We start from the raw sequence: 15135 nt of genomic DNA, 5'->3' as shown, positions 1-15135 counted from the left end.
GATTCATCTTGCAAAAAAAATACAAAATATCTCCAATTACTGCCGGAGGAGAAGTTCCTATATAAAACATTGGAAACTGTTTAATAAATTAATCTACATACTGATCTCAAATAGGCAGATGACGCGACAGTGCCTTGTCCATACTGGACGCATTCACACTTGGCCTGAGTAGAAAGCGTTCATTGCAGAGCAGCGGCCGCCCCGAGCGCAGGGGACAAATACCAGGACCACCGGTGTCAGCAGGATTTCACTGATGTTTGGCTTTTGTAGATTCGGAGATGCGCAGTTTTACAGACCTGACGCGGATGTGCGGATCGTGCCATTAGACTCTATGATCCGTGAGATCTGATAACAGTTGGCACGAGGATGATAAACCTCGTCATGTGAATGAGCCCCTATACTCATTCCTCATCGGAGGCAGCGAGCAGAGCGGCCTGCGCCTCGCCGGGGTTATTGGAGTTCAGCTTTCTGATGCCGATGGTCACGTCTCCACCCAGAACACGTCTCCTTCTCACACACCTGAAACACAAAGAGTTTCCATTACTGAAGTCCTAGAAATCTCTGCTCTTCCATCAACATTAAGAATCCCCATGAAATTTTTTTTTACACTGTTTTTGGAGTATGGGACTTTTATTTCTGCTTCAAATTTGGGAAGTATTTACTGGCAGAAATACCCCAAGATGTCATTTATTTTTTTCAGAAAAAACAGCACCGTGTGCACTATAGGTACAGATTTTCCTCTGGATAGTAAGTACTTCAAGCAGTAATCTGCTCCAAAATCCTCCCAGTGTGAACATTCCCGAAAAGAGCAGCCAAACCTTTCATACTGGGGGTGTCCTTTTTATTTGCATGTAAATTGGAGGGGGTCCAGACACAATGACTGCACAAACCCACCCGTCCCCTGTGAAGGGAGCAGCTCAGAGCGGAGTCCGGATACATCTGCGGCAATGGCCACGAGGCCGATGTTTTTCTATTGCATCTACTACGCTCAGCAAGGAATTATGTGCTCCGGAGCTGCGCTCTTTCCAGATCTGTGATAGTCGCCGACCCTGGACGAAGCAAAACGAAGGGATCCAACTGTGTGGATATAAAACTTCAGCTTCGCATGGACTCCATTAAAAGGTCACAAAAATATTAGAAAAAAAAACCCTCTTTATTCAAATGCATCAAAATTAGCGCAGAGCTGCATGCGCCACCGCGGTAGTTACGTGATCAGCCGCCGCCCAATCGTGGATGGGGTAAGTACGATTGTCGGGATCCGCTGCTGCCAGTAGATTTATTAGCTCTGGTTCCCGCGACTGATTGATCACTAAATATCAGGGGGTTTTCTTTTTTTTATCTAGGAAGCTTATGGAGGGTGAAGGATGGTGGGAGTGATTTATTGTGATAGAGATGGGAAGACCAGATTGAGAGCACTTATATAGAGATGATAGGAGTGGTAGTGTGTGCGATTTAAGCATTCAGAAAACAATAGTCTCATCTTTTTCTTTTGCATCATTTGTAATCCAAACCCAGAAGACGTGCGAGTCTTTCCATGGAGCTTTGGCTTACAAATACTAATGCAAAGTACTGACCAGAGTCCTGCCGGAGCCATGAGGCCATGGTCAGACTTTGTGTTCCTAGGGACAGATGATGGGAGTGATGATAGATTCTGTGTCCGGAAGATGACAACATAATACTAATGCTTCACACTTACCAATACACCAAAGTGTAATTAATGGCGATAATCGTCCAGGACACGGCGTAGTGCCAGCAGAAGCACATGGTGATGAACATGATATTGTCGTGATCTTTCTGGTCCCACTCGGAGGCTCCTCCAAGGGGGTACAGCACAAATGCAATCTACAAAAAGAGTGGAATGGCTGAAGCATAGCTGGATCCACCGCAGCGGCTGAAGCCTAGCCAGATCCACCACAGCAGCTGCAGCATGTGATTCGGCAAACGTAACCCACCTGCCAGAACCAGGACCCCTGCAGCATTGCCAGGCTGGAGCGGAACAACTCCAGGACGATGTTATCCCTCAAGAAGACTTCAATCATAATCCCGACAGACCCTCCGAACACGGCGATGAGAAGCAGCGAGTGAATGTGCTGGTCAAGAGGTGGACGGTTGTGGACGTGATAATAGAAGAGGAGGCCTGCAAGAAAAGTCACTCACCTGTAAGATCCAAGACTACCCAAATTTGTGAATTACAGGGGTACATCAGATTAGGAGAATGCAGCACAGAGAAAGCTTTATACAGAAGAGAACAGGCCCCCTGAATCATCCAAACTGTTAATAATATAAGGTCCTACGTCCCCCCCATGACGCAGCTCCAGCTTCTCCTTCTATTAGATACCCCTGCCCTATAATCTCCGGTCCTCCGTCCCCCCATGAGGCAGCTCCCGCTTCTCCTTCTATTAGATACCCCTGCCTTATAATCTCAGGTCCTCCGTCCCCCCATGACGCAGCTCCCGCTTCTCCTTCTATTATATACCCCAGCCTTATAATCTCAGGTCCTCCGTCCCCCCATGACGAGGCTCCTGCTTCTCCTTCTATTATATACCCCTGCCTTATAATCTCAGGTCCTCCGTCCCCCATGACGCAGCTCCCGCTTCTCCTTCTATTAGATACCCCTGCCTTATAATCTCAGGTCCTCTGTCCCCCATGACGCAGCTCCCGCTTCTCCTTCTATTAGATACCCCAGCCTTATAATCTCAGGTCCTCCGTCCCCCCATGACGCAGCTCCCGCTTCTCCTTCTATTAGATACCCCTGCCTTATAATCTCAGGTCCTCCGTCCCCCCATGACGCAGCTCCCGCTTCTCCTTCTATTAGATACCCCTGCCCTATAATCTCAGGTCTTCCGTCCCCCCATGACGCAGCTCCCGCTTCTTCTATTAGATACCCCTGCCTTATAATCTCAGGTCCTCCGTCCCCCCATGACGCAGCTCCCGCTTCTCCTTCTATTAGATACCCCTGCCTTATAATCTCAGGTCCTCCGTCCCCCCATGAGGCAGCTCCTGCTTCTTCTATTAGATACCCCTGCCCTATAATCTCAGGTCCTCCGTCCCCCCATGACGAGGCTCCTGCTTCTCCTTCTATTAGATACCCCTGCCCTATAATCTCCGGTCCTCCGTCCCCCCATGACGCAGCTCCCGCTTCTCCTTCTATTAGATACCCCTGCCCTATAATCTCCGGTCCTCCGTCCCCCCATGACGCAGCTCCTGCTTCTCCTTCTATTAGATACCCCTGCCTTATAATCTCAGGTCCTCCGTCCCCCCATGACGCAGCTCCCGCTTCTCCTTCTATTAGATACCCCAGCCTTATAATCTCAGGTCCTCCGTCCCCCTGTGACGCAGCTCCCGCTTCTCCTTCTATTAGATACCCCTGCCTTATAATCTCAGGTCCTCCGTCCCCCCATGACGCAGCTCCCGCTTCTCCTTCTATTAGAGACCCCTGCCCTATAATCTCAGGTCTTCCGTCCCCCCATGACGCAGCTCCCGCTTCTCCTTCTATTAGATACCCCTGCCCTATAATCTCCGGTCCTCCGTCCCCCCATGACGCAGCTCCCGCTTCTCCTTCTATTAGATACCCCTGCCCTATAATCTCCGGTCCTCCGTCCCCCCCATGACGCAGCTCCCGCTTCTCCTTCTATTTGATACCCCTGCCCTATAATCTCAGGTCCTCCGTCCCCCCATGACGCAGCTCCCGCTTCTCCTTCTATTAGATACCCCTGCCCTATAATCTCAGGTCCTCCGTCCCCCCATGACGCAGCTCCCGCTTCTCCTTCTATTTGATACCCCTGCCCTATAATCTCAGGTCCTCCGTCCCCCCATGACGCAGCTCCCGCTTCTCCTTCTATTAGATACCCCTGCCCTATAATCTCAGGTCCTCCGTCCCCCCATGACGCAGCTCCCGCTTCTCCTTCTATTAGCTACCCCTGCCCTATAATCTCCGGTCCTCCGTCCCCCTGTGACGCAGCTCCCGCTTCTCCTTCTATTAGATACCCCTGCCTTATAATCTCAGGTCCTCCGTCCCCCCATGACGCAGCTCCCGCTTCTCCTTCTATTAGCTACCCCAGCCTTATAATCTCAGGTCCTCCGTCCCCCCATGACAAGGCTCCTGCTTCTCCTTCTATTAGATACCCCTGCCCTAGGATGTCCACCCCCCCATGACGCTGCTCCCGCTTTAGATATGCCGTCACAGACCAGCGCTTACACAATATACAACTTCTGTAAATGGAATGGTCGGCAGCACATGGCCACGTGTGAACAAGGATGTGCTGCTGACAATGATGAAAACTATTTGGGGATGAAGGATTGGCGTCAGGTGCCTGTCTGCACATTCGCGATGATTGACGCACATAAACACTGTCCAAAAAGACCCTTAAAAACAGCAATTTATCTGCAGTGTGAGACGGGAAAGCTTCAGCCTTGTGAATGCAGCTCTGGAGCGATAACGTCATTGTCACATTCCCATCTCAGTCCTATACGAAATATCAGCAGAATATGCCATAAATGACTGATTTCTTACCTTCAATGAAGACAGCCAGAGCCAAGGACAGGCGGTCCAGACCTCGTGGGATGTTCAGGGGGAAGTACGTCAGGATGTCCACCACTCCGGAGAGCCCGTAGAACAGGTACATGGTGGTGTGCTGCCAGTTCATGAGCTTCACCCAGCCGTGCTCCTCACCACTCACCAGATGCATGTGAGGGCCGTCCGGGACAAACTGCTCGGCCAGCATCCCTACACGGGGAGAGACCAGAGAGGATTGAGACCTGTGCTTGGTTTTATATCACTTTATGTATTTTACAATTACTTCTATGACAGAGACCTCTCGAGAGGGGACTCATTGTGGATTGGCTTACTTATAACTGGGGAAGGGAACAAAGGCTTGCACTGTAATCCCTATTGAACTAGGACCTCCTGATGTGAACAGGTAATTACAGCAGGATATCCACGGTGAGCCATCCACCAAGTCTAGGATACGTATACTCAGAGGTGGAGAAGTACAGCAGCTTCCTCTGTTCAAAGCCAGTGTCCAGCTATGAATATTGTGGTTTGCATAGATCCGATATTTATGGGAGATATATTTTTGATGTCGTGACGAACATAACTCATTCACTCACATCACTGTGAGGCCGGCCTAGCCCCTCCAAATTAATATCGGACAGATGGATGACGATATATATGCCATGTCCCCTATCTAAAAAAAAAGCAAACATCGTGATAGGAAATATGGCATTAATAACTCCCACCTGGGACCTCCAGGTGCAAAAATATCCTGAAAGATTGGGATCTCATAATTTTCTAAAGACCTAGCACATCCCCTGACCATCCCCCATTTTGAGCTCATCAAGGGGAGGTATGTAGGCATAGTCTTGACCTAATAAAATCAGAGTTTACGTTTTTATCATTTGTCAGTCCTGGAAGACACAGTACTCTGTGGTTCTGGCAGTAGCTCTAAGGAGTTGCTCCAAGCCAACTCTGCAACATCAGATTTAGTACTTTTTCTTTTATTATCCCTTTTATTTTATGTAATTGTATATATCGTATTGTTTTCTTCCCATGTGTCATCTTTGTATGTTTTTTTTTTTTTTATAAACACTGCCTACTTTTCAGATGAAATAGATAATTTAATAGCGGTGTTCCTCTGGCTCTGTAAACCGCACCCCTGAAGCCATACGCTACCTGTAACAGGTGTCCAATTGGCCTGTATTAACGATAGCTGGTGGCAGGTTCTTTTTCGTGGGTTATTGGGAAGCTTGGCAGTGACCGTACCGGGGAATATGTGTGTATACACAATATATATATCTGCATTGGAATTGGAGGTGTATATACCATAAGCTCACTGAGTTCCCCAATAACTGGCCCAGCTGCGGCCTCATCCATCAATCGCCAACCAATTGCATAATTGTCCTGACGATTGGAGGCGGCCGAGTGTTGGTTCGTGATCTTCTCGTAACGGCAGAGAGAAATACCCCGGCAGTTCCCCAACATATTGGTGGCAGCGGTGGGATAACAGCGCAATCCCCGGCAGTTCCCTGACATATTAGTGGCAGCGGTGGGATAACAGCGTGATGCCCCGACGACTTCCTGCCATATTAGTGGCAGCAGTGGGATAACAGCGTGATACCCGGCAGTTCCCCGACATAGTGGTGGCAGCAGTGGAATAACAGCGTGATCCCCGGTGGATCCCTGACATATTGTTGGCAGAGGTGGGATATCAGCATGATCCCCGGCGGTTCCCTGACATATTGTTGGCAGCAGTGGGATAACAGCGTGATACCCGGCAGTTCCCCGACATATTGGTGGCAGCGGTGGGATAACAGCCTGATCCCCCGGCAGTTCCTTGACATATTGGTGGGATAACAGCCTGACCCCCTGGCGGTTCCGACATATACTGTTGGGAGCGGTGGGATAACAGCGTGATCCCCCGACAGTTCCTTGACATATTGGTGGCAACGATGTGCTAACAGCGCAATCCCCGGCAGTTCCCTGACATATTGGTGGGAGCGGTGGGATAACAGCGTGATACCCGGCAGTTCCCCGACATATTGTTGGCAGCTATGGGATAACAGCGTGATACCCGGCAGTTCCCCGAAATATTAGTGGCAGCGGTGGGATAACAGCGTGATACCCGGCAGTTCCCCGACATATTGGTGGCAGCCGTCGGATAACAGCCTGATCCCCCGGCAATTCCCTGACATATTGGTGGCAGCGGTGGGATAACAGCCTGATCCCCTGGCGGTTCCGACATATTGGTGGGAGCGGTGGGATAACAGCCTGACCCCCTGGCGGTTCCGACATATTGGTGGGAGCGGTGAGATAACAGCCTGATCCCCCGGCAGTTCCTTGACCTATTGGTGGGAGCGGTGGGATAACAGCCTGACCCCCTGGCGGTTCCGACATATTGGTGGGAGCAGTGGGATAACAGCCTGATCCCCCGGCAGTTCCTTGACATATTGGTGGGAGTGGTGGGATAGCAGCGCAATCCCCGGCAGTTCCCTGACATATTGGTGGCAGCGGTGGGATAACAGCGTGATCCCCTGGCGGTTCCCTGACTTATTTGGCGGAAGCGGTGGGATAACAGCCTGATCCCCCGGCAGTTCCTTGACATATTGGTGGGAGTGGTGGGATAACAGCGTGATTCCCTGGCAGTTCCCTGACACTCTTATTACCATCTGCTGATATAATGGCTCCTGATATTAAAAAAGCCCCAGTTAGTCAGTGCAGATGGACAGTAGAGCGGACCCCGGGCCGAAATCAGGTCACCAAATAAATATGTCAGGATCCCCCAGGATTAGCGGATTTCAGGGGACTCGGGAGTTCATTGGTGCCTGGACCTCCGTGGTTATCTGGGGAATGGGTTTCTGCCTATTATAACAGTATATTTCACTACACCCCTCATTATCCGCAGGGGAGAACACGGACATGTTGTGACCTCCACCATGAACCCCAGGGATCAGGTAGGACCCTCACCTATGAGAGTGAACACGGCCTTCATTATCCCCTCGATGAGCTCCAGGCGTTGGTAGCACTTGTTGTTGCGACATTTTCCCTTGTTTCTGCTGTTGAGATATTTGAGCGGATACTTTACCGACCACCACAGGCCGAACACCAGGAAGAAGCTGCCCGGCAGCGCGTGACCTTTGAAGTTCGCCATTGATTTCTCTGAAAGAAATAGAAACCTTATCAGTAAAGTGATAAGAGCGGAGGAGGTGATCGGCCCGTCCCCCGGTGACAGGAGCGGCTCTGCGACACCGGGAACAGGCAGCACAAAGCCTCGTTATTCAGAAGGTGCAGCTGAGCTTAGCGATACTTATGTCATTATATAGATTTATTTGGGAGCCCAAGAGAGCGACATCCTTCATCCAAGTGCAAAAAAGAAAAAAACTCACTGGCACTACCAGTTTGGCTTACCGACTCCACACCCGTTTGTTTGTTTGTTTTTTTATGGAATCGGTATCTTATTTTATGATGTGTACTTGTCTTGTATTTCATATTTTTATATATTACATGAAATACTTTGTAAATGAATTGATTTTTGTACTTAAAAGGTGGAGGAACAATGAGTTTCCATGAAGCCTTGAATAAGTGTGCGTGCAAGTGAAACGGCGTTGGCCAAGTGGGATCGCCAATCCTCTCGTTTCTACTTGCAAGGAATAAAGAGTTGGATATTCTGACGAGTGCCGATGGTTTACATCTACTTTGGTTTTTTTAAAAGTGGACCTCGTCCATGTCCACTGCAAAAGAAGAGGCCTCAATAAACCAATCCCCCATCTGCTCGGACCAGAAGGCCACAGCATGGGTCAGGGACAGGCGGACCACCCTCGCTGAACCTTAAAAAAATGTCCATCTTGCTCCTGGCTGCCACGCGGGTCAGATTCTGAACATTTGGTGCCAACTACAAAAGGCTAGAAGAGTCGACCGAACTATGCACCCCCAGAAGATCCTGCCCAGCATGCATTACTGTACGAATCCTAACCCAGCAGCCCAGGGCAAAGACACCGAGAAGTGCAGAAAGTGTGCCTGATGTAAGGGAAAGGCCATGAGGGGGTCAGATCATTGATCTATAATATATCAGTGTGACACTGTAATTTATTACAAAACCAAGGTCTTAGAATCTTTAGTAATACAGAGGACACTCATCGGCCTCACCCCCCTGATGAAGCGGATTGTGGTGAAACATTGGGGAGGCACATGGAATAAGCTCCATCCTACGTGCGGACTGCAGCCCTACCATTACAAAGAAACATTAGCTGATAATCAGAGCATCCTATGAACTGCACCAGCATGAGATAGCAATGAATGATGAAAGATAATTAACCCTTTACAAAGCTTAGAGCAATCAGTGTACTGTACGTAGGGTGAGGCTACTGGACTAGTCCTGGTCATTTGCATAAGGCAATCGGCCAGATAAAAGGCCTCTCCCCTCGGGGGCTTGTGCTATGCACAGGGGAGAGTGTCCGCATGTGACCAGAGCCGTGTAATGGGGGCTGCTGATTGCTCAGCACAATGGCAACGCCAGGACCGTCCGCCATCACTGGCATAACCAGAAGAGGGCTAGTAAAACACAAGCTGGGGGGGGAGCCAAGATCTACAGATCAGATTCCTAACAGAAGGGTATTGGTAAGTGGCATGCAATCATAGTTCATACATGTCTAATATTCTATCAGGTAGAGAGGCCCTTTAATACTGGGAGTTTTAATAAATCTGCCCTGTCAGCTGCCACCACTAGAGGGCGCTCACTCCATACCCTTCATACAGTCGGCTTGTTAGTGCCCCCTATTAATTCTAAGGCCACGTTCACACGCTCAGTATTTGGTCAGTATTTTACATCAGTATTTGTAAGCCGAAACCCGGAGTGGGTGATAAATACAGAAGTGGTGACGAGTTTCTATTCTACTTTTCCTCTGATTGTTCCTCTCCTGGTTTTGGCTACAAATACTGATGTAAAATACTGAATGTGTCCATAAGTTTCCCAAAGAGAAATCACATTGGAGAAGAGCGTCCCCCACCTGCACACAGGGGGCAGAGAGGACCAGGGTGAGGGAGGAATTACCACCTCTCTACGGATCACATCTAGTCAGACGTGGAAACTGACAGTGGACGGTTTCGATTATAACAGTTTGTTTTTTCCACCCACAATCGCAGCTCGGAATTCTGGAAATAAAATGAACACACAAATAACATGTAAATGAGGGGTATGAGGACGGGAAGTGGCAGCGGAGAGCGGCAGGCGTCCACGTGGGGTGTTTGTTTTGGATAATGACTTTCTGCTAGAGGGATCCTCCAAAAATAAACCCACTTCTTGGTGTCCAGAGTGTCGGCTCCTCGCCCTTGTAAAGGCGGCCTCCTGTTACTATTAGTGGGGTTTTTTTTTTGTTTTTTTTTAAATACCGGCTGTCACTCAGTTTTTCCTGGAACAGATATGGGCGACGCAGCCTGCCAGAAGAGGACGATCCGGGGTTTAAATTTGCAGGGGACGTCCCTCGTGTATGGGACCGGTGCTGGACCTGCAGAGGACGGCCAATGTGCCGCTCACCTCGGTGACCGCGGTATCACCGTACCCACACCACCGTATGACCGTACCCACACCACCGTATGACCTTACCCACACCACCGCGTGATCGTACCCACACCACCGCGTGATCGTACCCACACCACCGCATGACCGTACCCACACCACCGTATGACCGTACCCACACCACCCCATGACCGTACCCACACCACCCCATGACCGTACCCACACCACCGTATGACCGTACCCACACCACCGTATGACCGTACCCACACCACCGTATGACCGTACCCACACCACATGCAGCAGGTGGAGGAGAATTACTCTTCACATGAAAGAAAATGGTTAATTAATAGGAGCGGAGATGACATGCCCTGAGAGAAAGGCCTCAGAGGCTGGAAAATCACAGATCCCGGGGGGCCTCAGACTACAATAACATAATCAATTAACGAGTAGAAGCGTAATGAGGGTGGGGGCAGGGCCGGCAGTCACCCCCGGGCCCTGGAACACAAGGAGGCCTTGAAGGTCCCTTTGGTCCATATGAGAAGACCAATACTATTAGAAGCCGGTGGCAGTGGAGGACCCTGTTGGAGACTTTGTATTGGGGCCCACTGGCTCCCAGATACGTCTGTTAACAGGGGGCTCATACTCCGTGGGGGGCTCATACTCCGTGTATATATGATAACAGAATAGGAGTTCTAGACTTTGTGCATCAATTCTGCAACACTGTCTAGCTCTCTGCTTGCTGTCAAAGAATAAGTGTTTCTATCCAGATGCTACAAATATCTAAATGAATCCATCTCGCAGCTGAGGACTCGTTACAGTTGCGGCTGATATTTCACACCCAGATTAATCTACATCTGCAATTTGAAACTCGGCATTTAAAAGGCGAACGACGGCAATTATCAGTAATCTGGTGACTACGGCGCAACCGGAAATGTGTAAGAAGCACGCAATCCATTCTACCTGCTGCGATACAATGTAACAAAGGACTGGAGCAGTTTAGTGACATGAGGACTGGTTATACAGATACAATTGTAACAAACCCTCAGAAATATGACAGATTTCCATCTACTTTATGTAAACAGGAATGTTTCTCTCTCTATTTACATAACATAGGACACTTGTAACACTGACGGCAGGAACTGCTGGGACCGGTGCTCCTACCATACAGGTGGAGGTGAGTCAAGCTCGTCTCACAAGCCACAATCTGGTTTTTCAAGACGCTTGATCCGATCAAATACAAACAAAGACAAACGCTCCCCGACAACGAGCGAGAAACTACTACAGGGATGGAGTGAGCCCCCTCCAGTCCACACGGCCCCCCCCAGAGACACCTCCCCTCCAGTCCACGCAGCCCCCCCTGAGAGACCGCCCCCTCCAGTCCACGCGGCCCCCAGAGAGACCGCCCCCTCCAGTCCACGCAGCCCCCAGAGAGACCCCCCCCCTCCAGTCCACGTGGCCCCCAGAGAGACCCCCCCTCCAGTCCACACGGCCCCCCAGAGAGACCGAATGTGGCGAGTCAGCCCCAAAAATAAACTGGGGTGAAGAACATGGTGGTCTGCATCATTGCATGGCCGAGACCTGCAGAAAACCTCACATCTTACAGTGGGGGCTAATAAAAAAAAAAAACTAAAAAAAAATTGGACACAATTACTCCAGTCACTACCACATCTGCATTAGTAGCGAACAAAACACTAAACTTCCAAAATTATCAATTTCACGAAGGAGAAGCGACATTTTGTCCTTATTTTCTCTACTGTTCCCCTATTGTAATAATCACTATCAGCTAGAACTACGCTGTTTTCCCAAGATCAACGGGTGAATTATGCAGCTCTGGAGGTGACTGGAGGATAAGACACAATGTAAGAAAAGAATAGCGACTGCAGCTCTGGAGGTGACTGGAGGATAAGACACAATGTAAGAAAAGAATAGGGACTGCAGCTCTGGAGGTGACTGGAGGATAAGACACAATGTAAGAAAAGAATAGGGACTGCAGCTCTGGAGGTGACTGCAGGATAAGACACAATGTAAGAAAAGAATAGGGACTGCAGCTCTGGAGGTGACTGGAGGATAAGACACGATGTAAGAAAAGAATAGCGACTGCAGCTCTGGAGGTGACTGGAGGATAAGACACAATGTAAGAAAAGAATAGGGACTGCAGCTCTGGAGGTGACTGGAGGATAAGACACAATGTAAGAAAAGAATAGGGACTGCAGCTCTGGAGGTGACTGGAGGATAAGACACAATGTAAGAAAAGAATAGGGACTGCAGCTCTGGAGGTGACTGCAGGATAAGACACAATGTAAGAAAAGAATAGGGACTGCAGCTCTGGAGGTGACTGGAGGATAAGACACGATGTAAGAAAAGAATAGGGACTGCAGCTCTGGAGGTGACTGGAGGATAAGACACAATGTAAGAAAAGAATAGGGACTGCAGCTCTGGAGGTGACTGGAGGATAAGACACGATGTAAGAAAAGAATAGGGATTGCAGCTCTGGAGGTGACTGGAGGATAAGACACAATGTAAGAAAAGAATAGGGACTGCAGCTCTGGAGGTGACTGGAGGATAAGACACAATGTAAGAAAAGAATAGCGACTGCAGCTCTGGGGGTGACTGGAGGATAAGACACAATGTAAGAAAAGAATAGCGACTGCAGCTCTGGAGGTGACTGGAGGATAAGACACAATATAAGAAAAGAATAGCGACTGCAGCTCTGGAGGTGACTGGAGGAGACAAAATGGAAGTGGCTGCTGTCAGATGTGACAGATGTTCTGTCTGGGGAGTTGATCTCCTCGCCTGTCGAGTCCACTCAGCAGAACCAGGGACCGTCTTAGCACTTCGTGTGGATTTATGATGCCGTTCTGGCGTCACAGTGAAAAGCGTCTTGAAGAAACAGACGCGGATGTAAAATGTGCATTACTAGATCCCTCCAGTGCGTCTGGAGGCTGTGTACACACCGAGTAAAACACAAAGCATGTGAAAGACTCTTCTCGTTCGTTTTTATGTTAATCCTTGTCGCTGTTCACATGTTTAGTCTTTTGAGTGGTTGTTTTTTGTGTTTTACCTTTTGGTTTTGAGAAGCGCCTGGTAAAAAAAAAAAAAAAAAAAAAAAAAAAAAAACTAAGTGCAGTCACTTCTTCCATCGCATCGTGACGGCGTTCGCTCCACACAAGGCGCCGTCCTACCAAACTGCTGCAAAGAAATTCATCAGGAGAAAAAAAACTTCCAAAACATCCTATTAGAAAAGGGGCCATTGTTTTTTTATTGCCTTCACAAGTCTCCATGTGCACGTCGCATTAGGGTCCGCTCGGGGCATAGCAGTGGTCACTGCCATACGCCTTTGTACAGATGTGTTAAACCCTGGACGCTACACGTGGAAATATACATTAGTCTAAAGTTCATCAAAACAGACAATCAAGAACAATCACTTGTTGCCTAAAGTGGCTGTTTGTCACGTTTTCCCCGGACTGGTGACATCACCTGGATAGAAGGTGCCATGCTCAAATTTCCATCCTATAGCGACTGATGTACCCAGAAACCTTAATGGTCTTCACCCCTTATTACTGGACATACAGGTCAGTAAGATCGAACATAATGGCCAATGTAATGATCGGTGGTCACCAATCATCCCCAATGTCTATGACCGCCATATGTCACCGGCTGCGTTATATCTCCAGCACTATGAGCAGGTCACCCTCATATTCACAGTCGCTCCCACCTACCCACATGAATTCCCCCCATAACACCGGACATTGACCTCACTAATAATGAGAAGATGGTGAGAAGTGACAATAATGCAGGAAGATCTACATGGAGATCTCAGACAGAATAACAAATCCAAAAGAAAGTTCCTGGAAGTGACTGGAAAGTTTGGGATTCCAGGATGGGAGCAGACAGCCGGACATGAAGCATTACAGACATTGGTGGACAAGCTCTCACCTGTGTGTCCGCTGCTCAGGTATCAGGAGGGGATGTGGAACAGGTGTACACTCCCCACTCCTCATGCCAAGCGGCTGGGGGAGGTGTGAGCGCTGACTACAACCTTTGCACACAATGACATAAGTGCAATAAAACCAGTTCTGCTTGTGTCACACACCATGACTGCCCCAGAGAGTCTTCCTGATATTAGGGCCCCAGGGAAGGATGGGGGCAACACTGGGCACCTGCAGAGAGGGGAGAGGGACTGAACACACAGCAACACAAACCTACACGGAAATAACAAGGGCACAATCAGAGTAGATACGACAGCGCCAGCCCCCAGACCATGGGGCAGACACGAGCGTCTTCTTTCTTATTCCTCAGGCAAGTTTACATCAGGGCCCTATGTAGAAGAGACTTACTGACTGCACAACGTACAACCACAAACCGTCAAGGATTTTGCTGTGGAGTTAACTGCAGTTTTTTCATCTGTAAATAAAAACCCCCATAACTAAATAATAGAAAATGGAACAAAACTGCATGCGTGCAAGTCAAAGGTGTGAATTGTGCCGATTTTGTTGCGGATTCGCTGCAGATTTCTTCCTTTGCTTTGAAGAGAGTGAAATCCCCCCAAAAAAACCACACAGCGGATATTAAACTCTGCACAATGTCAGTCTGTAACACGTAAATGAGATTAAGGCCACGGCCCCACTATCAGTATTTGCTCAGTATTCGGTCAGTATTTTTTCTCAGGAGTGGGAGCCAAAACCAGGAGTGGGTGATAAATGCAGAATTGGTGACTTGTTTCTATTCTACCTTTCCTCTGATTGTTCCTCACCTGGTTTTGGCTCCCACTCCAGAGAAAAAATACTGACCGGATACTGATAGTAGGGCCGTGGCCATATACTGATAGTGGGGCGGTGGTCTTACTTGTCTCGTCTTACTTGGCGCTGTGTTTGGTCGCAGAGATGCCGCATACAAACCTGCAGCAAATAATGGGAACAAACCTTGAGTGCAGATTTCATTAAAAATTGTTTGTTTCCTATTAAAGAGGAGGTGGAAAATCGGCAATAATTCCGTGTTCAGTCCACAACTGCTGCGCTGCACGTTTGTTACCCTGAACTTTATGGAAGTTTTCCTATCATTCTATACGTCGGCTACTCAGATAATCTGCTGCACAATTTGCAAACTTTTTCAGGCTGCATTCATG

At 48.8% G+C, this 15135-nt stretch overlaps 1 protein-coding gene across 1 annotated transcript; it reads right to left on the bottom strand.

Annotated features, from left to right (window-relative positions):
- Positions 1-54: 54 nt before the first annotated feature.
- TMEM45B (transmembrane protein 45B) lies at positions 55-14102 on the bottom strand. The gene is made up of 6 exons (XM_073657453.1): positions 13947-14102; positions 7463-7654; positions 4514-4726; positions 1953-2137; positions 1697-1842; positions 55-519 (listed from the first exon to the last, which is right to left on the bottom strand). Exons 2-6 carry the CDS (start codon positions 7644-7646, stop codon positions 402-404), a joined length of 846 nt encoding a protein of 281 aa, XP_073513554.1. The 5' UTR covers positions 7647-7654; positions 13947-14102; the 3' UTR covers positions 55-401.
- Between the last annotated feature and the right edge of the window lie 1033 nt (positions 14103-15135).

The sequence above is a fragment of the Phyllobates terribilis genome, unplaced genomic scaffold (assembly GCF_046119375.1).
Source record: "Phyllobates terribilis strain yellow unplaced genomic scaffold, ASM4611937v1 Scaffold_12__6_contigs__length_324123572, whole genome shotgun sequence".
Classification (NCBI taxonomy): Eukaryota; Metazoa; Chordata; class Amphibia; order Anura; family Dendrobatidae; genus Phyllobates; species Phyllobates terribilis.
Note: the sequence above shows the minus strand (reverse complement) of the source record. Positions and strands in the feature narration are given on the sequence as shown.